The sequence below is a fragment of the Giraffa tippelskirchi genome, chromosome 6, assembly GCF_054371585.1.
Source record: "Giraffa tippelskirchi isolate mGirTip1 chromosome 6, T2T-mGirTip1v1.2.pri, whole genome shotgun sequence".
In the NCBI taxonomy this organism is placed as follows: Eukaryota; Metazoa; Chordata; class Mammalia; order Artiodactyla; family Giraffidae; genus Giraffa; species Giraffa tippelskirchi.
The window spans coordinates 75980086-76002673 of record NC_137280.1 but is presented as its reverse complement, the minus strand read 5'-3'; the positions used below and the strand labels follow the sequence as shown (position 1 = coordinate 76002673).

Sequence of the window (22588 nt, the reverse complement as noted above, 5' to 3'; positions counted from 1 at the left end):
GGGGTTGCAGGGGTGGCCAGAAGGGTTCCATCCTGGCGTGCCTGTGGCTGGCTTCCTGAGGACAGGCCGAGAAGTGAGGGCAGTTGTGGGGGCAGTGGGAGGAGGACTGGCACCCCTGCCCACAGGACACCGGGAGGTCGGGGGGAGGTCACCAAGATGTGGAAGGTGAGTGCAGAGGCAAGGGGCCAGGCACATGATGGGGATGCTGGGGGGAGGGGGCGTGTCCAGCGAGGGTCAGAACCCGGCTTGGGGGGCACTGGCAACCTCAGGGGAGGAGCTTCTTGGTGGAAGGTGGGGTCAGGTGGGCAGTGGGTGAGACAGCAGAGGGCCAGGGTGCTGAGAGGGCCCCCACACCCTCCCCCACAGGCCCTTCCCCCCTGTGCTCCTGGGGAATGTGGAGTCCTCCCCAGGACCCCTCCCTCCTCCCTGCCCTCACTCTCAGACATGGGCACCTTTTCCCGTGCAGTTGGTTTCTGCATACATGTTCGCGTGGCTCGTAGATTGTTTTCAGAAGCTTCATGGGAACCCCTGATGTTCATTCCCCCATGAGCCACCCTCCAGGGCCCAGCCTTGGTCCTCAGCCTCTCACCCAGCCTGTCTTCATGTGGCCCTGCCCTCCCCCAGGCTCAAGACCATCAGCCTGGTGATCCGCAGCACACAGGGGGCCGAGGAGGCACTCAGGGCCCACGAGGAGCAGCTCAAGGAGGCCCAGGCTGTGCCTGCCACTCTCCCAGAGCTTGAGGCCACCAAGGCTGCAATGAAGGTACTGCTGCCAGCCCACACCCCACCACCAGGGCCTGAAGGTGTCAGGGGCGGCTGCCGGGGCCTCGGGCTGAAACGGCTCCTCTGCTCTGGCCCAACAGAAGCTGCGGGCCCAGGCAGAGGCGCAGCAGCCTGTGTTCGATGCCCTGCGGGATGAGCTGCGGGGGGCGCAGGAGGTGGGCGAGCGGCTGCAGCAGCGGCATGGCGAGCGGGACGTGGAGGTGGAGCGCTGGCGCGAGCGGGTCACCCAACTGCTGGAGCGCTGGCAGGCCGTGCTGGCCCAGACTGATGTGCGGCAGCGTGAGCTCGAGCAGCTGGGCCGCCAGCTGCGTTACTACCGGGAGAGTGCGGACCCGCTGGGTGCCTGGCTGCAGGACGCCAGGCGGCGGCAGGAGCAGATCCAGGCCGTGCCGCTGGCCGACAGCCAGGCCGTGCGTGAGCAGCTGCGGCAGGAGAAGGTGGGCCCGGGCCGGGAGGGCAGGAGGGGCGGGCGTGTGCGTGCCCCGCGATTGCTGACCACCCTGATGCCCCAGGCCCTGCTGGAAGAGATTGAACACCACGCGGAGAAGGTGGAGGAGTGCCAGAGGTTCGCGAAGCAGTACATCAACGCCATCAAGGTGAGGCTTTGTAGCCTCAGGCCCCGGGGGAGATGTGCAGAGGGGGGTGACCTCTGGGGGCCCCCCCGGCTGAGGCTGTGCTGGGCAAAGCCTGCAGGCAGGTTCAGGGGCGGGGTGGGGAGGGCAGAGCTGGCAGCCATTGGTGTGTCCCTGCAGGACTACGAGCTTCAGCTGGTCACATACAAGGCGCAGCTGGAGCCGGTGGCCTCCCCGGCCAAGAAGCCCAAGGTCCAGTCAGGGTCTGAGAGCATCATCCAGGAGGTGAGGCTGAGGGGCGGTGGGGCTGGTGGGCTCTGGGCAGGGGCAGGGCTGACTGGGCGCCCCTCTCCCCCCAGTACGTGGATCTGCGGACCTGCTACAGTGAGCTGAGCACGCTCACCAGCCAGTACATCAGGTTCATCAGTGAGACCCTGCGGCGCATGGAGGAGGAGGAGGTAGGACTACCAGGGTGGGGAGGCCATCCCGCCGCCCACCACTCCCCCCCAGGATGTGGCCCCTGGGACGTGTCTGAGAGCACCTGGCACAGCGCTGCCCACCCCCTGTGCCTGGGCTGCTGGCGCCCCCACAGCACGGCCCAGCCCACACAGCCTGGCGCTGCACAGCTTTGCCCTCGATGGCTGGCTTGTACCCCCGACCTCCCCCTGGCTGTGTGTGTCCCTTGTCAGGGTCCTGTATTGGCCTTTTCACTTGGCCGCGTGCTCTGCAAGGACTTGGGCTTGTTTGGTCATGGGGGCCGGGAGGGGCACCATGGCGAGGCAGGGCACCGGCCTGTCCATCTCCTCCCGCCCCCTGGGTGAGCCCTCTGGCCTACCTGCAGCCTATTCCCTGACCTGAACTGCAGACTGTCGGGTCCACAGGATGCCCATGCTGGTCACCTGCCCTGCTGGGTCGCAGTGGGGCCAGAGCAGCCCACAGGCATCAGCAGTGCTCAGGCAGGGCTGTGCGGTGGTCATGGCTCCTAGACCCTGCAAACCTCCTGCTTTGCTCGCTCTATCTCTCCGTCTGTCTCCGTCGCCTGTCTGCGGGAAGAGGGGAGGACGCCTGGGTCTCCTTTCCCAGGCTGGTGAGCACTGTGGGGCCAGGCTGCGCTCGCTGTCCCGAGTGCCCCGGGGGGGTGCACGTGATTCCCCTCGGCCAGGCCATCACCTCTGTCTTCCCCCGACCCCTGCACCGCGCTGAGCTGTGGTGGCACCGAATTACGTCCCAGGAGCAGCCGCAGTGTGCTCACCACTGTCTCTGGTTCTCTCTCTCTCTCTGCCGCGGCCGCAGAGGCTGGCCGAGCAGCAGCGGGCAGAGGAGCGGGAGCGGCTGGCTGAGGTGGAGGCTGCACTGGAGAAGCAGCGGCAGCTGGCCGAGGCCCACGCCCAGGCGAAGGCGCAGGCGGAGCGTGAGGCCCAGGATCTGCAGCGGCGCATGCAGGAGGAGGTGGCGCGCCGGGAGGAGGTGGCGGTGGATGCGCAGCAGCAGAAGCGCAGTATCCAGGAGGAGCTGCAGCAACTGCGGCAGAGTTCGGAGGCGGAGATCCAGGCCAAGGCCCAGCAGGTGGAGGCGGCCGAGCGCAGCCGGCTACGCATCGAGGAGGAGATCCGAGTGGTGCGCCTGCAGCTGGAGACAACAGAGCGCCAGCGCGGCGGGGCGGAGGGCGAGCTGCAGGCGCTGCGGGCACGGGCAGAGGAGGCCGAGGCACAGAAGCGGCAGGCCCAGGAGGAAGCGGAGCGCTTGCGGTGGCAGGTGCAAGACGAAACCCAGCGCAAGCGGCAGGCCGAGGCCGAGCTGGCCCTGCGCGTGAAGGCCGAGGCTGAGGCGGCACGGGAAAAGCAGCGGGCCCTGCAGGCACTGGAGGAGCTACGGCTGCAGGCCGAGGAGGCGGAGCGGCGCCTGCGGCAGGCGGAGGCAGAGCGGGCGCGCCAGGTGCAGGTGGCACTGGAGACAGCACAGCGCAGTGCCCAGGCCGAGCTGCAGAGCAAGCACGCCTCATTTGCTGAGAAGACGGCGCAGCTGGAGCGCACCCTCGAGGAAGAGCACGTGACTGTGGTGCAGCTGCGTGAAGAGGCCACGCGCCGGGAGCAACAGCAGGCAGAGGCCGAGCGTGCTCGCGAGGAGGCTGAGCGTGAGTTGGAGCGCTGGCAGCTCAAGGCCAACGAGGCACTGCGGCTGCGGCTGCAGGCGGAGGAGGTGGCACAGCAGAAGAGCCTGGCGCAGGCTGAGGCGGAGAAGCAGAAGGAGGCAGCAGAGCGGGAGGCGCGGCGGCGCGGCAAGGCAGAGGAGCAGGCGGTGCGGCAGCGCGAGATGGCGGAGCAGGAGCTAGAGAGGCAGCGGCAGCTGGCAGAGGGCACTGCGCAGAAGCGCCTGGCCGCTGAGCAGGAGCTGATCCGGCTGCGTGCCGAGACAGAGCAGGGTGAGCAGCAGCGGCAGCTGCTGGAGGAGGAGCTGGCGCGGCTGCAGAGTGAGGCGGCTGCGGCCACGCAGAAGCGCCAGGAGCTGGAGGCCGAGTTGGCCAAAGTGCGAGCTGAGATGGAGGTGCTGCTGGCCAGCAAGGCGCGGGCCGAGGAGGAGTCACGCTCCAGCAGCGAGAAGTCCAAGCAGAGGCTGGAAGCCGAGGCTGGACGCTTCCGCGAGCTGGCCGAGGAGGCTGCCCGCCTGCGCGCCCTGGCAGAGGAGGCCAAGCGGCAGCGGCAGCTGGCGGAGGAGGATGCGGCGCGGCAGCGGGCGGAGGCTGAGCGGGTGCTGGCCGAGAAGCTGGCCGCTATCAGCGAGGCCACGCGGCTCAAGACGGAGGCGGAGATCGCACTCAAGGAGAAGGAAGCTGAGAATGAGCGCCTGCGGCGGCTGGCGGAAGACGAGGCCTTCCAGCGGCGGAAGCTGGAGGAACAGGCGGCCCAGCACAAGGCTGACATCGAGGAGCGGCTGGCGCAGCTGCGCAAGGCATCTGAGAGTGAGCTGGAGCGGCAGAAGGGTCTGGTGGAGGATACACTGCGGCAGCGGCGGCAGGTGGAGGAGGAGATCCTGACACTCAAGGCGAGCTTTGAGAAGGCGGCTGCCGGCAAGGCAGAGCTGGAGTTGGAGCTGGGGCGCATCCGCGGCAATGCAGAGGACACACTGCGCAGCAAGGAGCAGGCGGAGCAGGAGGCAGCGCGGCAGCGGCAGCTTGCTGCGGAGGAGGAGCGGCGGCGCCGGGAGGCCGAGGAGCGCGTGCAGAAGAGTCTGGCAGCCGAGGAGGAGGCCGCACGGCAGCGGAAGGCTGCGCTAGAGGAGGTGGAGCGGCTCAAGGCCAAGGTGGAGGAGGCACGGCGCCTGCGCGAGCGTGCGGAGCATGAGTCCGTGCGGCAGCTGCAGCTGGCGCAGGAGGCCGCCCAGAAGCGGCTGCAGGCGGAGGAGAAGGCTCACGCCTTTGCGGTGCAGCAGAAGGAGCAGGAGTTGCAGCAGACCCTCCAGCAGGAGCAGAGCGTGCTGGAGAGGCTTCGCGGTGAGGCCGAGGCTGCCCGGCGCGCAGCCGAGGAGGCGGAGGAGGCGCGTGAGCGGGCCGAGCGCGAGGCGGCGCAGTCCCAGCAGCGCGTGGAGGAAGCGGAGCGGCTGAAGCAGGCTGCGGAGGAGCAGGCACAGGCACAGGCCCAGGCCCAGGCTGCCGCGGAGAAGCTGCGCAAGGAAGCCGAGCAGGAGGCAGCACGACGGGCGCAGGCAGAGCAGGCGGCCCTGCGGCAGAAGCAGGCAGCCGACGCAGAGATGGAGAAGCACAAGAAGTTCGCAGAGCAGACGCTGCGGCAGAAGGCGCAGGTGGAGCAGGAGCTGACAGCGCTGCGGCTGCAGCTGGAGGAGACGGACCACCAGAAGAGCATCCTGGACCAGGAGCTGCAGCGGCTGAAGGCGGAGGTGACAGAGGCTGCCCGCCAGCGCAGCCAGGTGGAGGAGGAGCTGTTCTCCGTGCGCGTCCAGATGGAGGAGCTCAGCAAGCTCAAGGCGCGCATCGAGGCGGAGAACCGTGCCCTCATTCTACGCGACAAGGACAACACGCAGCGCCTCCTTCAGGAGGAGGCCGAGAAGATGAAGCAGGTAGCGGAGGAGGCCGCGCGGCTGAGTGTGGCGGCTCAGGAGGCCGCGCGGCTGCGGCAGCTGGCAGAGGAGGACCTGGCTCAGCAGCGGGCCCTGGCGGAGAAGATGCTCAAAGAGAAGATGCAGGCGGTACAGGAGGCCACGCGGCTCAAGGCCGAGGCAGAGCTGCTGCAGCAACAGAAGGAACTGGCCCAGGAGCAGGCCCGCCGGCTGCAGGAGGACAAGGAGCAGATGGCCCAGCAGCTGGCACAGGAGACACAAGGTTTCCAGCGGACCCTGGAGACTGAGCGGCAGCGGCAGCTGGAAATGAGTGCAGAGGCCGAGCGGCTCAGGCTGCGCGTGGCCGAGATGAGCAGGGCTCAGGCTCGCGCGGAGGAGGACGCTCAGCGCTTCCGGAAGCAGGCGGAGGAGATCGGTGCAAAGCTGCACCGCACAGAGCTCGCCACGCAGGAGAAGGTGACGCTGGTACAGACGCTGGAGACCCAGCGGCAGCAGAGTGACCGGGATGCTGATCGCCTAAGGGAGGCTATCGCGGAGCTGGAACATGAGAAGGACAAGCTCAAGAAGGAGGCTGAGCTATTGCAGCTCAAGTCCGAGGAGGTATCTCGTGGGGGAGGGCAGGGACCTGGGGTGGGGTCTGCTCTGGGGAGGGTGCGTCTTGCTGGGTGTCCCTGACCGCCCCCTACCCCCTTGACAGATGCAGACGGTGCAGCAGGAGCAACTGCTGCAGGAGACACAGGCCCTGCAGCAGAGCTTCCTCTCCGAGAAGGACAGCTTGCTGCAGCGGGAGCGCTTCATCGAGGAAGAGAAGGCCAAGCTAGAGCGGCTCTTCCAGGATGAGGTGGCCAAGGCACAGAAGTTGCGGGAGGAGCAGCAGCGACAGCAGCAGCAGATGCAGCAGGAGAAGCAGCAGTTGCTGGCCAGCATGGAGGAGGCACGGCGGCGGCAGCGTGAGGCTGAGGAGGGTGTGCGGCGCAAGCAGGAGGAGCTGCAGCTCCTGGAGCAGCAGCGGCAGCAGCAGGAGCAGCTGCTGGCGGAGGAGAACCGCCGGCTGCGTGAGCAGCTGGAGCACCTGGAGGAGGAGCATCGGGCCGCACTGGCCCACTCCGAGGAGATCACCGCTGCTCAGGCGGCGGCCACCAGAGCCCTGCCCAATGGCCAGGACGCAGCCGACAGCCCAGCGGCGGAGCCAGAGCACGCCTTCGAGGGCCTGCGGCAGAAGGTGCCAGCCCAGCAGCTGCAGGAGGCGGGCATCCTGAGCACAGAGGAGCTGCAGCAGCTGGCGCAGGGCCGCACCACGGTGGCCGAGCTCACGCAGCGGGAGGATGTGCACCGCTACCTGCAGGGCCACAGCAGCATCGCTGGGCTGCTACTGAAGCCTGCCAACGAGAAGCTAACCATCTACGCGGCCCTGAGGAGGCAGCTGCTGAGCCCGGGCACTGCTCTCATCCTGCTTGAGGCCCAGGCGGCCTCAGGCTTCCTCCTGGACCCAGTGCGGAACAGGCGGATGACTGTCACTGAAGCCGTGAAGGAGGGCGTCGTGGGCCCTGAGCTGCACCACAAGCTGCTGTCAGCCGAGCGCGCCGTCACTGGCTACAAGGACCCGTACACCGGGGAGCAGATCTCCCTCTTCCAGGCCATGAAGAAGGACCTCATCGTGCGCGAGCATGGCATCCGCCTGCTGGAGGCCCAGATCGCGACGGGTGGTGTCATCGACCCCGTGCACAGCCACCGTGTGCCTGTGGATGTGGCCTACCAGCGCGGCTACTTCGATGAGGAAATGAACCGCGTGCTGGAGGACCCCAGTGATGACACCAAGGGCTTCTTTGACCCCAACACACATGAGAACCTCACTTACCTGCAGCTGCTGGAGCGCTGCGTGGAGGACCCTGAGACAGGCCTGCAGCTGCTGCCACTCACAGATCAGGTTGCCAAGGGTGGCGAGCTGGTCTACACTGACTCAGAGGCCCGGGACGTGTTTGAGAAGGCCACTGTGTCAGCGCCATTCGGCAAGTTCCAGGGCAAAACGGTGACCATCTGGGAGCTCATCAACTCTGAGTACTTTACATCTGAGCAGCGGCGGGACCTTCTGCGGCAGTTCCGCACGGGCAAGGTCACCGTGGAGAAGATCATCAAGATTGTCATCACTGTTATCGAGGAGCACGAGCAGAAGGGCCAGCTCTGCTTCCAGGGCCTGCGCGCCCTGGTCCCTGCTGCTGAGCTGCTCGAGAGCGGGGTCATCGACTGGGACCTCTTCCGCCAGCTGCAACTGGGCGAGCGCTCCGTGCAGGAGGTGGCTGAGGTGGAAGGCGTGCGGCAGGCCCTGCGGGGCTCGGGCGTCATTGCAGGGGTGTGGCTGGAGGAGGCGGGGCAGAAGCTAAGCATCTATGAGGCTCTGAAGAAAGAGCTGCTGCAGCCAGAGGCAGCTGTGGCCCTGCTCGAGGCCCAGGCTGGCACTGGGCACATCATTGACCCTGCCACCAGCACACGGCTGACTGTGGACGAGGCGGTGCGTGCCGGCCTGGTGGGCCCCGAGCTGCATGAGAAGCTGCTGTCGGCCGAGAAGGCTGTGACTGGCTACAAGGACCCCTACTCGGGGCAGAGTGTGTCCCTGTTCCAGGCCCTGAAGAAGGGCCTCATTCCCAAGGAGCAGGGCTTGCGTCTTCTGGACGCCCAGCTGTCCACGGGGGGCACTGTGGACCCCAGCAAGAGCCACCGTGTGCCCCTGGATGTCGCCTGTGCCCGTGGCTACCTGGATAAGGAAACCAGCGCAGCTCTCTCGGTGCCCAGAGATGACGCCAAGACCTACTACGACCCCTGCACTTGGGAGCTGGCCACCTACAGCCAGCTCCAGCTACAGTGCCGCCCCGACCTGCTGACAGGACTGAGTCTGCTGCCACTCTCGGAGGAGGCAGCCCGGGCCCGGCAGCAGGAGCTCTACTCCGAGGTCCAGGCCCGCGAGGCCTTCCAGAAGGCCACCGTCGAGGTCCCTGTGGGCAGCTTCCAGGGCCGGGCAGTGACCATCTGGGAGCTCATCAGCTCCGAGTACTTCACGGCCGAGCAGAGGCAGGAGCTGCTGCGGCAGTTCCGCACGGGCAAGGTCACCGTGGAGAAGATCATCAAGATCGTCATCACCATCGTGGAGGAGGTGGAGACCACGCGGCGGGAGAGGCTCTCCTTCAGTGGTCTCCGTGCCCCAGTACCGGCCAGTGAGCTCCTGGCTGCCGGCATCCTCAGCAGCTCCCAGTTTGAGCAGCTCAAGGACGGCAAGACAACGGTCAAGGACCTATCAGAGCTGGACTCGGTGCGGACCCTCCTCCAGGGCAGCGGCTGCCTGGCTGGCATCTACCTGGAGGAGTCCAAGGAGAAGGTGACCATCTATGAGGCCATGCGACGGGGCCTGCTCAGGCCCAGCACTGCCATCCTCTTGCTCGAGGCTCAGGCGGCCACGGGCTTCCTGGTGGACCCCATGAGGAACCAGCGCCTGTACGTTCACGAGGCCGTGAAGGCCGGTGTCGTGGGCCCCGAGCTGCACGAGAAGCTGTTGTCAGCCGAGAAGGCCGTGACCGGCTACAAGGACCCCTACTCGGGCAGCACCATCTCCCTCTTTCAGGCCATGAAGAAGGGCCTGGTCGTCAGAGAGCACGGCATCCGCCTGCTGGAGGCCCAGATCGCGACAGGTGGCGTCATTGACCCCGTGCACAGCCACCGTGTGCCCGTGGATGTGGCCTACCAGCGCGGCTATTTCGACGAGGAGATAAACCGCATCCTACAGGACCCCAGCGACGACACCAAGGGCTTCTTCGACCCCAACACACATGAGAACCTCACATACAGGCAGCTGATGGAGCGCTGCGTGGAGGACCCCGAGACGGGCCTGCCGCTGCTGCCACTGAAAGGGCCGGAGAAGGCAGAGGTGGTGGAGACCACGCGGGTGTACACCGAGGAGGAGACACGGAGGGCCTTCGAGGAGACGCAGATCGACATCCCCGGGGGCGGCACCCATGGGGGCTCCACCATGTCCCTGTGGGAGGTGATGCAGTCCGACCTGATCCCCGAGGAGCAGCGGGCCCAGCTGATGGCCGATTTCCAGGCCGGCCGTGTGACCAAGGAACGTATGATCATCATCATCATCGAGATCATCGAGAAGACTGAGATCGTGCGCCAGCAGAATCTGGCATCCTACGACTACGTGCGTCGCCGCCTCACGGCCGAGGACCTGTACGAGGCCCAGGTCATCTCTCGCGAGTCCTACAGCCTGCTCCGGGAGGGCACCAGGAGCCTCCGCGAGGTGCTGGAAGCCGAGTCTGCCTGGCACTACCTCTATGGTACGGGCTGTGTGGCCGGCGTTTACCTGCCCGGCTCCAGGCAGACCCTCACCATCTACCAGGCCCTCAAGAAGGGGCTGCTGAGTGCCGAGGTGGCCCGCCTGCTGCTGGAGGCGCAGGCGGCCACGGGCTTCCTGCTGGACCCGGTGAAGGCCGAGCGGCTGACCGTGGATGAAGCCGTGCGGAAGGGCCTGGTGGGCCCTGAGCTGCATGACCGGCTGCTGTGGGCTGAGCGGGCCGTGACCGGCTACCGCGACCCCTACACCGAGCAGACCATCTCACTCTTCCAGGCCATGAAGAAGGACCTGATCCCTGCCGAGGAGGCCCTGCGGTTGCTGGACGCTCAGCTGGCCACGGGCGGCATCGTGGATCCACGCCTGGGCTTCCACCTCCCGCTGGAGGTGGCCTACCAGCGTGGCTACCTCAACAAGGACACGCACGACCAGCTATCGGAGCCCAGTGAAGTGCGCAGCTATGTGGATCCCTCCACGGATGAGCGCCTCAGCTACACACAGCTGCTCCGGCGCTGCCGCCGCGACGAAACCAGTGGCCTGCTCCTCCTGCCGCTCTCAGACGCCCGCAAGCTGACCTTCCGTGGCCTGCGCAAGCAGATTACGGTGGAGGAACTAGTGCGCTCACACGTCATGGACGAGGCCACGGCGCAGCGGCTGCAGGAGGGCCTGACCTCCATCGAGGAGGTCTCCAAGAATCTACAGAAATTCCTCGAGGGCACCAGCAGCATCGCCGGCGTCATCGTTGACGCCACCAAGGAGCGACTGTCAGTGTACCAGGCCATGAAGAAGGGCATCATCCGGCCCGGCACAGCCTTTGAGCTCCTGGAGGCGCAGGCGGCCACCGGCTACGTCATCGACCCCATCAAGGGGCTCAAGCTGACCGTGGAGGAGGCCGTGCGTATGGGCATCGTGGGCCCCGAGTTCAAGGACAAGCTGCTGTCGGCTGAGCGCGCTGTCACAGGCTACAAGGACCCCTACTCCGGGAAGCTCATCTCCCTCTTCCAGGCCATGAAGAAGGGCCTCATCCTCAAGGACCACGGCATCCGCCTGCTGGAGGCCCAGATTGCCACGGGCGGCATCATCGACCCCGAGGAGAGCCACCGCCTACCTGTGGACGTGGCCTACCAGCGCGGCCTCTTCGATGAAGAGATGAACGAGATCCTCACCGACCCCTCAGATGACACTAAGGGCTTCTTCGACCCCAACACGGAGGAGAACCTCACGTACCTGCAGCTGATGGAGCGCTGCGTCACCGACCCCCAGACGGGGCTGCGGCTCCTGCCGCTGAAGGAGAAGAAGAGAGAGCGGAAGACGTCCTCCAAGTCCTCAGTGCGCAAGCGGCGCGTGGTCATCGTGGACCCTGAGACAGGCAAGGAGATGTCTGTGTACGAGGCCTACCGCAAGGGCCTCATCGACCACCAGACCTACCTGGAGCTGTCGGAGCAGGAGTGTGAGTGGGAGGAGATCACCATCTCGTCCTCGGACGGCGTGGTCAAGTCCATGATCATTGACCGCCGCTCGGGCCGCCAGTACGACATCGATGAGGCCATCGCCAAGAGCCTCATCGACCGCTCAGCGCTGGACCAGTACCGTGCCGGCACGCTCTCCATCACCGAGTTCGCTGACATGCTCTCAGGCAACGCCGGCGGCTTCCGCTCGCGCTCGTCCTCCGTGGGGTCATCATCCTCCTACCCCATCAGCCCGGCCGTCTCCAGAACCCAGCTGGCCTCCTGGTCCGACCCCACGGAGGAGACAGGCCCTGTGGCCGGCATCCTGGACACCGAGACCCTGGAGAAGGTGTCCATCACGGAGGCCATGCACCGCAACCTGGTGGACAACATCACGGGCCAGCGGCTGCTGGAGGCGCAGGCCTGCACCGGGGGCATCATCGACCCCAACACCGGCGAACGCTTCCCTGTCACTGATGCCGTCAACAAGGGCCTGGTGGACAAGATCATGGTGGACCGCATCAACCTGGCCCAGAAGGCCTTCTGCGGCTTCGAGGACCCACGCACCAAGACCAAGATGTCGGCCGCCCAGGCGCTGAAGAAGGGCTGGCTCTACTACGAGGCGGGGCAGCGCTTCCTGGAGGTGCAGTACCTAACGGGCGGCCTGATCGAGCCCGACACACCGGGCCGTGTGCCCCTGGACGAGGCCCTGCAGCGCGGCACGGTGGACACCCGCACTGCCCAGAAGCTGCGTGACGTCAGTGCGTACTCCAAGTACCTCACCTGCCCCAAGACCAAACTCAAGATCTCCTACAAGGACGCACTGGACCGCAGCATGGTGGAGGAGGGCACGGGGCTGCGGCTGCTGGAGGCCGCTGCCCAGTCCAGCAAGGGCTACTACAGCCCCTACAGTGTCAGTGGCTCTGGCTCAACCACCGGCTCGCGCTCCGGCTCACGCACCGGCTCCCGGGCTGGCTCCCGTCGCGGCAGCTTCGACGCCACGGGCTCAGGCTTCTCCATGACCTTCTCCTCCTCATCCTACTCCTCCTCAGGCTATGGCCGCCGCTACGCCTCGGGGCCCACGTCCTCCCTGGGGGGCCCCGAGTCCGCTGCGGCCTGACCCCTCCTGATCCCCGCCTCCCGCTCTGCATGTGGCCTCCCGCCCAGGCGCTGGTGTCTCTCTTTAATGTTGAAAGGTGTCTTCCTCCCAAGCGGTGCCTAAAGTTTAACCAAAAAGACTAGACTAACGTGTTAATATATACCTGCTGTCTAGACAGCCTGTCTCCCGGGGACGGGGCGAGTCTAGCCCCACTGACCACCCCGTCCCACGGGTCTCCCTGCTCCTCTTTACCTGCCACTCACCACAGCCAGGTGCCTTGGAGGGTCCAGAGGTGGGCCCCCCAACTCAGCCCTCCCATCTCCCCAGGGAATTCCGTCTGGGCGAGGTTCCCCCAGCCGTATAGACCAGCCCCACCCAACCCCCAGCCCGACCTACCCGGGCAGTGGATGTAGCCCCCAGCAGCAGGGCCGTCGGGACCAGCACCTCTATGTCTCCAGGACTGACCTGCTCGCTCTGCGCAGGCGGCAGCGAGTCCTGGTCACCCTCCTCTCCTAGGCTGCTCAGGAAGCCCCTTCCCCACGGGAGGATGAGGTCCCCGAGCAGACCCAGCCGGCCCAGGCCAGGCCCCCTAGACCCCAGGCCTCTAGCTTCAGCCTTCCAGCCTCAGCTCCCTAGTAAGTGCCTTCTGTGTCCCCCTTTGCACCCCAGGCCCCCGGGACCCAGACCTGGGGTGGGAGACAGACCCTCCTGGTGAAAGGCTCGCCACTGCCCAGCTCTCAGGCGTGCCAGCCAGGTACAGCAAGGCCCCCGTAGGCTTCTGCCCACTGTGGGCCCAACGCCCCCCGAGGCCTGTGGGGCACCCCTCCCCTGGGTGCTGCCTGCCTGCCTCTCCCAGGGAGCCTCAGCCCCCGAGTGGGCCCAGGACGTGGCCGGGGTGGTCTGTGCCGACCTGGCCGCCCCGCCGGTGCCGCCCGCTCCTGCTCCATCGCCCCGGGCCCTGGCGGCTCCACCCCCGCCTCCACTCTCTGACTGAGCTTTGCATGTTCCACTAACCCAGGGAGGTGGCGGGTGGAGGTGCCCGGCTTCGGCTGCCTCCGAGGGCAGAACACTAACCTGACCACAGCGGGCCTGCTGCGCTCGCCCCAATAAAAGCAATTCCAACCTCCCCGTGGTCCTGTGTCCCTTCTTGTCCAGAGCTCAGGTGGTGTGTCAGATAAGGGTGCTGCAGCCCCAGGCTCTGAGCTTGGCCTGGGTAAAGATGCTGGCTGGAGGCCACGCTCTCAGAGAGCGCCCCAGAGCACAGAGGAGGTGGAAGCCCGGCCAGCTGGGCTCTGCCTGCCCAGCACCCAGGCACTTACACCTGAGGTGGGGTCCCTCAGTCGGTTACTGACTGTGACCCTCCGCAGTGAGAGGGGCAGGGTGACCCCTGGGTACGTGGTCCAGTTTGGCCAAGGGTAGCTGTCCAGGGAAGGGGGCGGTTGTGAGCACGGGTGGCGGTCGGTGGGCAGAGCGTCAGCATCTCCGCTGCAGCCCTCCCCTCCAGGCCCCTGCTCATCACGTTCAGTTGATTCCAACTTCTCCAGGATTCGTTCTGGGAGAACTTTAAAGAGGAGGGCTAGTGGGTCAGCCACAGCCCCGCTGAGGTCCTGCCTGAAGCTGTCTCCTTGCTCCTCCCGGGGGAGGGCCAGTCCCTCATCCCTGGGGGTGAGTCCTGGTCCCCAGGCCCTTGGGCTCTCCACTCTTGTCCGCTTGCAGTTAAAACTGAGCATGCCCAGGGCAGCAGCCCTTCTCTACGTGGTGGTCAGGGGCCTCCCGGCCAGGATGAGAGGTGCCCACTGGGCCAACTGGCCTCCCATGACGAACAGCTGTCGTGCCGGGTGGCCGCTGAGGCCATGACTTGAGGGACTCTGCCCCGAACAGCCATGTTTTCCCTCACTGACCAGGACCACAGGGGTCTCACTGACAGGCTGCAGGGACAGCAGCACGCGCCCCAGCGGGCCCCGGGCCTGTTGGGGGTAGGTCGTCTCAGCTTCCCCTCTTGGGGTCTTTGGCTTGAGGTCCCGCCCACACGCCATCCCACGGGGGTCAGCTGCGCCAGACCAGCAGCTTTCAGAGGGCCTGGCGTCCTGGGGCCCTGGATCCATGCAGCCCCCCTTGACGGAAGGGGCTGAGGTTCGAGGGGATGTTTCAAGGATCCTGGGGGCGACCAAGAAGCAGGGCAGTGAGCTGAAGTGGCCGTCCGCCCCTTGTGGCTGGCTGGCCTCTCGTTGCTGTCGCCTCCGGGGTCTTGCCAGGAGGCTGCTGTGCACAGTGAGAGGGGCTGGGCCTGGCTGGGAGGGGCACCGCACCAGCCCGCACGGGGCAACCTCAGTGGGAGCCCACGTGTGAGCACAGGTGACCAGCGTCCCACAGCCAAGCTGCGCATGTCGGGTGACCCAGTGGCTGCTCCGCACAGCGCTGCTAGCAGACGTTGGCATGACCTCACCCCCGTGTGCACCCACACCTTGTCCACTCCTGCTCCTCTCAGGCCCTGACCCACCAGCTAGGCCATGTCGCCCAGGAGCCACTCTCCTCTCCTCTCGTGGGGCGGGGGCTTCAGGGTGGGGAGAGCACCCAGCGCAGGGCCGAGGCTCCGGCCCAGGATTTCCTTCACCGCTGTCAGCCCGACACACCACGTCCGCCATGGTGGGCCAGGCCAGGCTTCCTCCTCCTCCAGTCTAGTTGTGGGGACCCCTGCAAGATTGTCGTCTGGCTGGAGTGGGGGGCACGGGGGTGCGGGCCAGCTGCCCACATCGCCCCCTGGCTCTGCGTGCGCCTAAGCAGGTGTCCACCCCGCGTGGCCCAGGCCCTTGGCCAGCCGCCCAGCTGTGTGTTGGGGTGTCTGACGGGCCGCCAGCTGTGCAGACCCACCAGCCTCGCGAGCGTCCTAGGACCGGCCCTGGGGAGACCACACGTGCTCCATCTGAGCCAGGGCTCCCCTGGGCCTCTCCAGAGCCCCTGAGTCACAGCCTCGCTGCCCGTGTTCGTTCAAGGGCGGCACAGGACACCTGATCCACACCCCCCGTGCCTGTGCGCTCCCCCACCCTGCACGCAGCCTGAGCGCCGTCCACCCCAGGTGCCAGGACTGCCAGCGTCCACCCCCCAACAGGAGACGAGCGGGTGGGTGTTGCAGCCCCAGGTCCCACTGCGGAGAGTGCTTCCTGAGACCATGTCTGACACCAGCTGTCTCAGGTCAGTTCCCAGACGCAGAGCCCGAGACAGCGATCCAGGTGCTCCTGGTGGGGTGGGGGGCTCCCAGGAGAGGGTGTGAGGAGAGAATCTGGAAGGGAGGGCCACTGGGTGAAGGCGTGGTCTCTGCCAGCTGTTTCTCCAGTGACAGGTGGTCTGGGCTGATATCCCCTGCCCCCAGCCATGGGCTGCGTGCTGAGCAGGGCAGCTCTTGCTGAACAGGGTGGTGCCAGTCCATGGCAGCTGGGTATGGGCCCACCCACCCGGGCCCACCCACCCCCAAACGGGCCCTGAGTGGATCACCGGCTGCACCTGCTCGAACAGACCCAGATCCCGAGGAAAACCCTCCACCTGTAACTCTTCCAGCTGAGGCTTTCTCAGGCACCTGAGGGCACGAGAAAGAAAAGGGAATCCTCAGGTGAGAAATGAAGCCACACTCCAGTGCTGGGATGACACTGCCCCAAGGAGTCTGCTGAGCCTACCAACCCCAAGCCTCGGGTTCCCGCAGACCCTCGGGAGTGGGGCACGCCCTGGGCTGCACAGGCTGGCGCTGCATGCCCCCCGCCTCCCAGTGGCTCTGCTTAGTGAGCACAGCACTGGGCACACCCCACCACAGCAGATGCTGGCAGGGGAACCTCCTCGGATCAGGAAGAACTGTCCGCTGCACATTCGTAACCTCAGGTCTTCCACTTGTGCTTTCTGAGGAAGCCTATGCGGAGAAACGTTAAGTTCCTGGCCCCAGGTTGGCTGTGTCTGTGCCTGGCATGAGCAAACACAACCTCCTCTGGGCGTCTTGCCTCCAACGCCCTGCAGAATTCCCAAAGATAAAACCCAGTCTTTGAAACACCATCTCACAATTCAAAATTGTAAGACAAGTGAAAACAAGCCATTATGAACAAATCAGCATAAGCAAAAGCAGAATTAGAATCCAAAGGACTTAGGACATTGGAATTATTCAATAAAGAATATATATTGATAGTAAGTGTGTTGAAAATGACTATGAAGTGAGAGAGATTTTACAATATAAGTGAGATTCCATCTAAAAAAACCGGAGAAGATTTTAAAGGAATTTAGTTGAACTACTAGGAATGAAGGGCTTCCCTTGTGGCTCAGGTGGTAAAGAATCTGCCTGCAATGCAGGAGACCTGGGTTTGATCCCTGGGTTGGGAAGATGCCCTGGAGAAGGGAAAGGCTGCCCACTCCAGCATTCTGGCCTGGAGAATTCCATGGACTGTATAGTCCATGGGGTCACAAAGAGTCGGACACTACAGAATGACTTTCACTCACTGGGAATGAAACATAAAACATTTAAAACTCAATGGATTCATTCAACAGTGGATTAGACATCAGTTGAAGGATGGTAAATTGGAAGATAGATCTGAATGAATGACTCAGAATTCATCCCAGGTAAGGGCAATGTGAAAGAGGATAACAGAGAGCTCATAACAAAATATTCCACACTGGTCTATCTGTAGTTCTAGAAGAAGATTTCAAAACACATATGGAGATAATTTTTGAAGAAATAAAAACTGATAATTATTTTCCAAATTGATGAGAAACATGAATCATTATATTAAAGAAGCACAATAAAATTCAAACGTGGCAAGTGACATATTCGTATCAAAACACACTAACACAATTATAGAGAACTAAAGACAAAGAGAAAATTTTTTATTTTATTATTACTTTTTAGCCATACCGCGTGGCTTGCAGGATCTTAGTTACCTGACCAGGGATTGAAATAGGGGCCATGGCAGTGAAAGCATCAAGTCCTAACCACTGGACCACCAGGGAATTCCCTGAGGAAAAATTTGAAAGTATCCCAGAGTGAAAAAGAGATTACCTACAAAGCGATGACATTTAAACTTATTTGCAAAAGGGGGAATCTTCTTAAATTGCAGGCCATGCATCCTGGATCTTCTGGAAATGCGGCTCTGTGGGCCTGGCACAGGTCCACTGGGTCACAATTTGCATTTTAACAAACATGCACTTAAATGCCGTTTAAAATTAGCTTTCAGAATAGTTCAAGATGTACAGAAAAATAGTGAAGATGATACAGAAAGTTCCCATATATCCCACACTCACTTTTAACATCTAGTAACATGATAAATATGTCACAGTTAGTGAACCAATATGTTATTGTCAATTAAAATTTATATTCTATTCAGATTTTCTTATTTTTTACACAACATCCTTCTTCTGTTACAGGACCTCTCCTGGACACCACATTATATTTAGTCATCATATCGTCTTAGGCCCCTCTTGACTCTGACAGTTTCACAAACTCTGAGAAGTTTTGAGGACTGGTCATGTATTCCCCACACTGATGCTTCAGAAGCACAAAGCTAAATTTATGCCAAGTTTTACCACTTAAGAAATAAGGTGAATAACAGTGTCCACTTTTTCCACTTCTATTCAGCATTGTATCTGAAAGTCTAGCCCGGACAGCAAAGCAAAAATGAAACAAAAGCAACATTGGAAAGAAAGCAGTAAAACTCTATTTGCAGATGACATGCTCTTATATATAGAAAATCTTAAGAAATTTCCTAAAAAACTATGAAAGCCAATGAGTTCGGCAAGTTTGTGAGATACAGATCAATATACAAAAGCCAATTATATTTATATACATTTATAATAATCTGAAAATTAAGAAAAGAATTCCATTTAAATAGTATCAGAAAGAATAAACTTGGGAATCAATTTAGCAAAAGTCATGAAAAATTTATATTCTGAAAATTACAAAGCACTCTTAAAAAAAATTAAAGAACTAAATTGGAAGATTTAATATTGTTCAGACAACAGTACTCAAATTGATCTGCAAATTCAATCTCGATAAAAATTCCACCTAGACTCTGCAGAAGTTGACAAATCAATCCTAAAATTCATACGGATATTAAGGAATTCAGAATACTCAGAACAGTCTTGAAAAAATGAACAAAATTGGAGAAATCACACTTCCCTTTCAAAATTTACCTCAAAGCTACAGTAATCAAAGCAATGTGATGTTGGCATGAGGACAGACATATAATTGGATAAAATAGAACAGAGAGTCCAAAAATAAGCCCATATTACCACAGTTATATGGTTATAGTTACAGTCCACTGATTTTTTTACAAGGATGCCGAGACCATTCAGTAGGGAAAAGAAAAGTCTTTTCAACAAATGGTGCTGGGAAAACTGGATATCCATCTGCAGAAGAGTGAAATGAGACCCTTACGTCACACTGTACACATAAATTAACTCAGAATGGATCAAATACCAAGTGTGTTTTAGAAGAAAATGTAAATGGTCATGACCTTGGATTAGGCAATAATTTTTTTGTTTGTCTTTTGACCGTGCAGCATGCTGGATCTTAGTTCTCCAAACAGGAATCAAAGCCAAGCCCCCTGCAGTGCAAATGCAGGATCTTAACCACTAGAGTGCCAGGGAAGTGCCCTAGGCAGTAAGTTTTTGATATAATACCAAGCACAAACAACCAATGGAAACAACAGATAAATTTGACTCTATAGAAATTTAAAACTTTTATATGTCAAAGGATACCATCAAGAAAGTGAAAAGAAAATCCATAATGTGGGAGAAAATATTTAGATATCTCATATAATCTGAGAAGGATCTTATATCTTGAATTCATAAGGAATACCTACAACTCAATAATAAAAACACAAAAGTCCAATTTTAAAAAGGTCAAAGGAGCTCAACAAACATTTCTCCAGAGAAGATCTGCACGTGTCCGAAAAGCATATGAAAAGGTGCTTAATGTCATCAGCCATCAGTCAGGGAGATGCAAATCAAAACTACAGTGAGATACCATTTCCCAGGCAGGACGATGGCTGTGGTAAAAAAGACAACTGGAGAGGCTGTGGGGAATTGAGGCTCTTAGACATTTTCGGTGAGAATGTAAAGTACTACTGCAGCTTTGAGAATCAGCAGCTTCCGTCAGTTTCCCAAAAGTCAAACGTAAAGCCACCGTGTGACCCAGCAATACCCCTCCTACACATCTATCCGTGTGTCCACACAGAAACTCGTACACAGGTGCTCACAGAAGCTGAAAAGCAGAAGCATACCAAGTGTCCATCAGATGATGATGGATAAATAAAAGGTAGTGAATCCACACAGTGGAAGATCACTTAGCTAAAATAAGAAGAATGGAGCACTAATATGTGCTACCCCATGGATGAACCTTGAAAATTTTATGCTACGTTAAAGAAGCCAGTGATAAAAGACCACCTATAGTATGAGGCCATTTATGAGAAATGTCCAGAATAGGTAAGCCCCACATGCCAAGAGGCAAAAAAAAAAAAAAAACCCTACAGAACATTTCTGAGAGAAATTGAAAAACTCATCATTAGAGAGACAGACTTTGCTCACAGATGGAAAAACTATACTGCTGAGATACTTCTTTCCGAACCAGACTGCAGAGTCAGTGCAGTACATCTTAATTCCAGCAGTTTTTGTTTGTTTGTTTGTTTTTTAAAGAAATTGACAAGCTAACCCTAAAATTCATATGAGGATGCAAGGGCAAGAGTGGCCAAGACAAGCTTGAAAAGGACAAGCAAACTGGAAGGACTTGCACTCTCTGACTTTAAGACTTACTGTGAAAAAAGTGAAAGTCACTCAGTTGTGTCCAACTCTTTGTGACCCTATGGAATAATCCATGGAATTCTCCAATGCCCCACAGGGATCGAACCCAGGACTTCTGCATTGCAGGAGGGTTCTTTACCATTTGAGCCACCAGGGAAGCCCAAGAATACCAGAGTGGATAACCTATCCCTTCTCCAGTGGCTCTTTCCAGCCCAGGAATGGAACTGGGGTCTCCTGCATTGCAGGCAGATTCTTTACCAGTTGAGCTACCAGGAAGCACTACTTACTGTGAACGTACAATAATTGAGACTGTATGGAACTGATGTCAACATACATCAATAAAGCCCAGAAATTAGAACCTTGCACTTATTGTCATCTGATTTGAAGTAAAAACCACAAAAGTCAGTCAGTGGAGCAAAAGTAATCTTTCATCAAATGATGCTGGAGCCACTGGATGTCTACATGCAGAAGATGAACCTCACACTGTTCAAAAGTGAACTCAGAATGGATCATAATTGGAATCTAAAACCACAAAAATCTAAAAGAAGATACATGAGAAAAATATTTGTGAGCTTTTGGTTAAGCAAAGAGTACTTAGACATAACACCAAAAGCACAGTCAATAGGGGACAAAATTGAAAAGTCAGATTTCATCAACATTAAGAATTTATGGGAATTCCGTGGCAGTTCAGAGATTAGGACTCCCCAGTTTCACTGCCAAGGGCCTGGGTTTGATCCCTGGTTGGAAAGCTAAGACCCTGCAAGGCAAGCCAAAGCGGCAGGGCCAAAAATAAAAAGCCACAGACTGGGAAACGATGCTCGTAAGTCACATCACTGATAAAATTTGTATCGGAAATATATTAATACAAAGAACTCTCAACACTTAATAAAAGGAAGCCATCCCAGCCTGAAAATGGGCAGAAGCTTTGAACAGACACTTCAGGGATGAAGATGCAGAAATGGTGAACGGCACATGGAAAGACGCTTGGCTTCACCTGTCATCAGGGAATATGAATTAAACCTGTGATGACAGACCATCACACACCCACTAGAAAACCTGAAACAAAGCTGATGCTGGTGGAGAGGTCAGGCCACTGGAGCTCTTACATGAAGCTGGAGGGCAAGGTGGATGCTTCACCACTTTGGAATGTCCCTTCAACCAGAATATTCCAGCAACTACCGCAGTCCGATATATTCACCCAGCAGGAAGCAATGTGTCCATGCAGAGACTTGGATATTCAGAGCAGCCTTACTGGTAATGGCCCCAAACCACAGAGTAACCAGATGTTCATCCACACATTGGTGGGTAAACACACTGGGCTATGCACACCAGGAAAACAGCACAGTGGTGAAAGTTCACTGCTGATACCTGCAGCGCCATTGCTGACTCTCAGGACACTTAGGCTGAATGAGAGAGCTGGACAAAAAGAAAGCACATGCTGTTTGATCCCATTTACATAAAGTTCTGGAAACGTACATAACGCAGAGCAATGGGAAGGGGTTCGTTGGCTGCCCGGGGCTGGAGGACACTTGGGGGCATGGGGAGCCGACGTCAAAACATACATATCAACAACCCCTGGTACCTGGCATTTTCACAAATCAGTCTCTACAGGGAGACTCTCACACAGGACCAAGGAGACGTGGCCAATGTGCCTCATTCTTGGATGGAGGGTAAAGTTGGAAGAAAGCCACTATCAACGAAAAATTAAACAGTCGATCTGAGAAAGAAATGGAAACTTTTATTTGAGCCAACGGCTGGATGGCATCACCAACTTGATGGACATGGGTTTGGGTAGACTCTAGGAGTTGGTGATGGGCAGGGAGGCCTGGAGTGCTACGATTCATGGGGTCGCAAAGAGTCAGACACGACTGAGCGACTGAACTGAACTGAACTGAGGATTATAAGCCAGAAAAAGCATGTAAGAAAACTCTGCGAACTGTTTCCTGGTTAGAAGTGGAGACACGGGCTGTGTAAGTTGTTGTGTACGAGCAGAGGGCTACACTTCAGACGTATTATTGACAGTTTCCCTAACCCATCTAAGCACATCCCAGTGGGTCATGTTATCCGTTACAAGCTCAAGGAGGAATGTTATCTTTTAGGGAGTTGTCTCGTTGGTGCTGGAGAATGTTGCTCTTTGCAGTTGAGCAGGTATTTCTGCTGCTGGCGGAGTTTTGGTGGGTGTATAATGCAGATACATGATGCTCCCTGGGGGAGAGACTTCTTGTTTAACTTTTTCTTTTCCTGCTATAAAGTGTGAATTGCATTTCACACCATGTAACCCAAGTTACTTCCATCAGGTGAGATAGTCACGTATTGGAATAAGCAGAGGTTAAAATGAGAAAGAAAAGGTGTGTTTAAAATATCAGACATCAGTAACGTGTAAAATGGAAGCACACCTGGCTTAACATGTGTTAATCCACAAGGGTGTGGATCTCAGTTCATTCTGGACTTGGTTAAATAATCATGTTACAAATCTAAGAGTGATCCTTAAAAGAATGGA

The 22588-nt window shown here is 59.0% G+C and overlaps 1 protein-coding gene across 11 annotated transcripts in view; it reads left to right on the top strand.

Moving 5' to 3' along the window:
- Nucleotides 1–13444, top strand: part of PLEC (plectin) — a 53815-nt gene extending 40371 nt beyond the window's left edge. For all 11 annotated transcript variants that reach the window (XM_081497128.1, XM_081497133.1, XM_081497132.1 and 8 more), the window contains 7 exons: nucleotides 625–763; nucleotides 864–1220; nucleotides 1296–1379; nucleotides 1536–1640; nucleotides 1715–1813; nucleotides 2649–6029; nucleotides 6127–13444. In XM_081497128.1, the coding sequence (XP_081353254.1) occupies nucleotides 625–763; nucleotides 864–1220; nucleotides 1296–1379; nucleotides 1536–1640; nucleotides 1715–1813; nucleotides 2649–6029; nucleotides 6127–12339 (10378 nt within the window). In that variant the 3' untranslated portion in view covers nucleotides 12340–13444. The remainder of the gene's footprint in view (nucleotides 1–624; nucleotides 764–863; nucleotides 1221–1295; nucleotides 1380–1535; nucleotides 1641–1714; nucleotides 1814–2648; nucleotides 6030–6126) is intronic.
- The last annotated feature ends 9144 nt before the right edge of the window (nucleotides 13445–22588 follow it).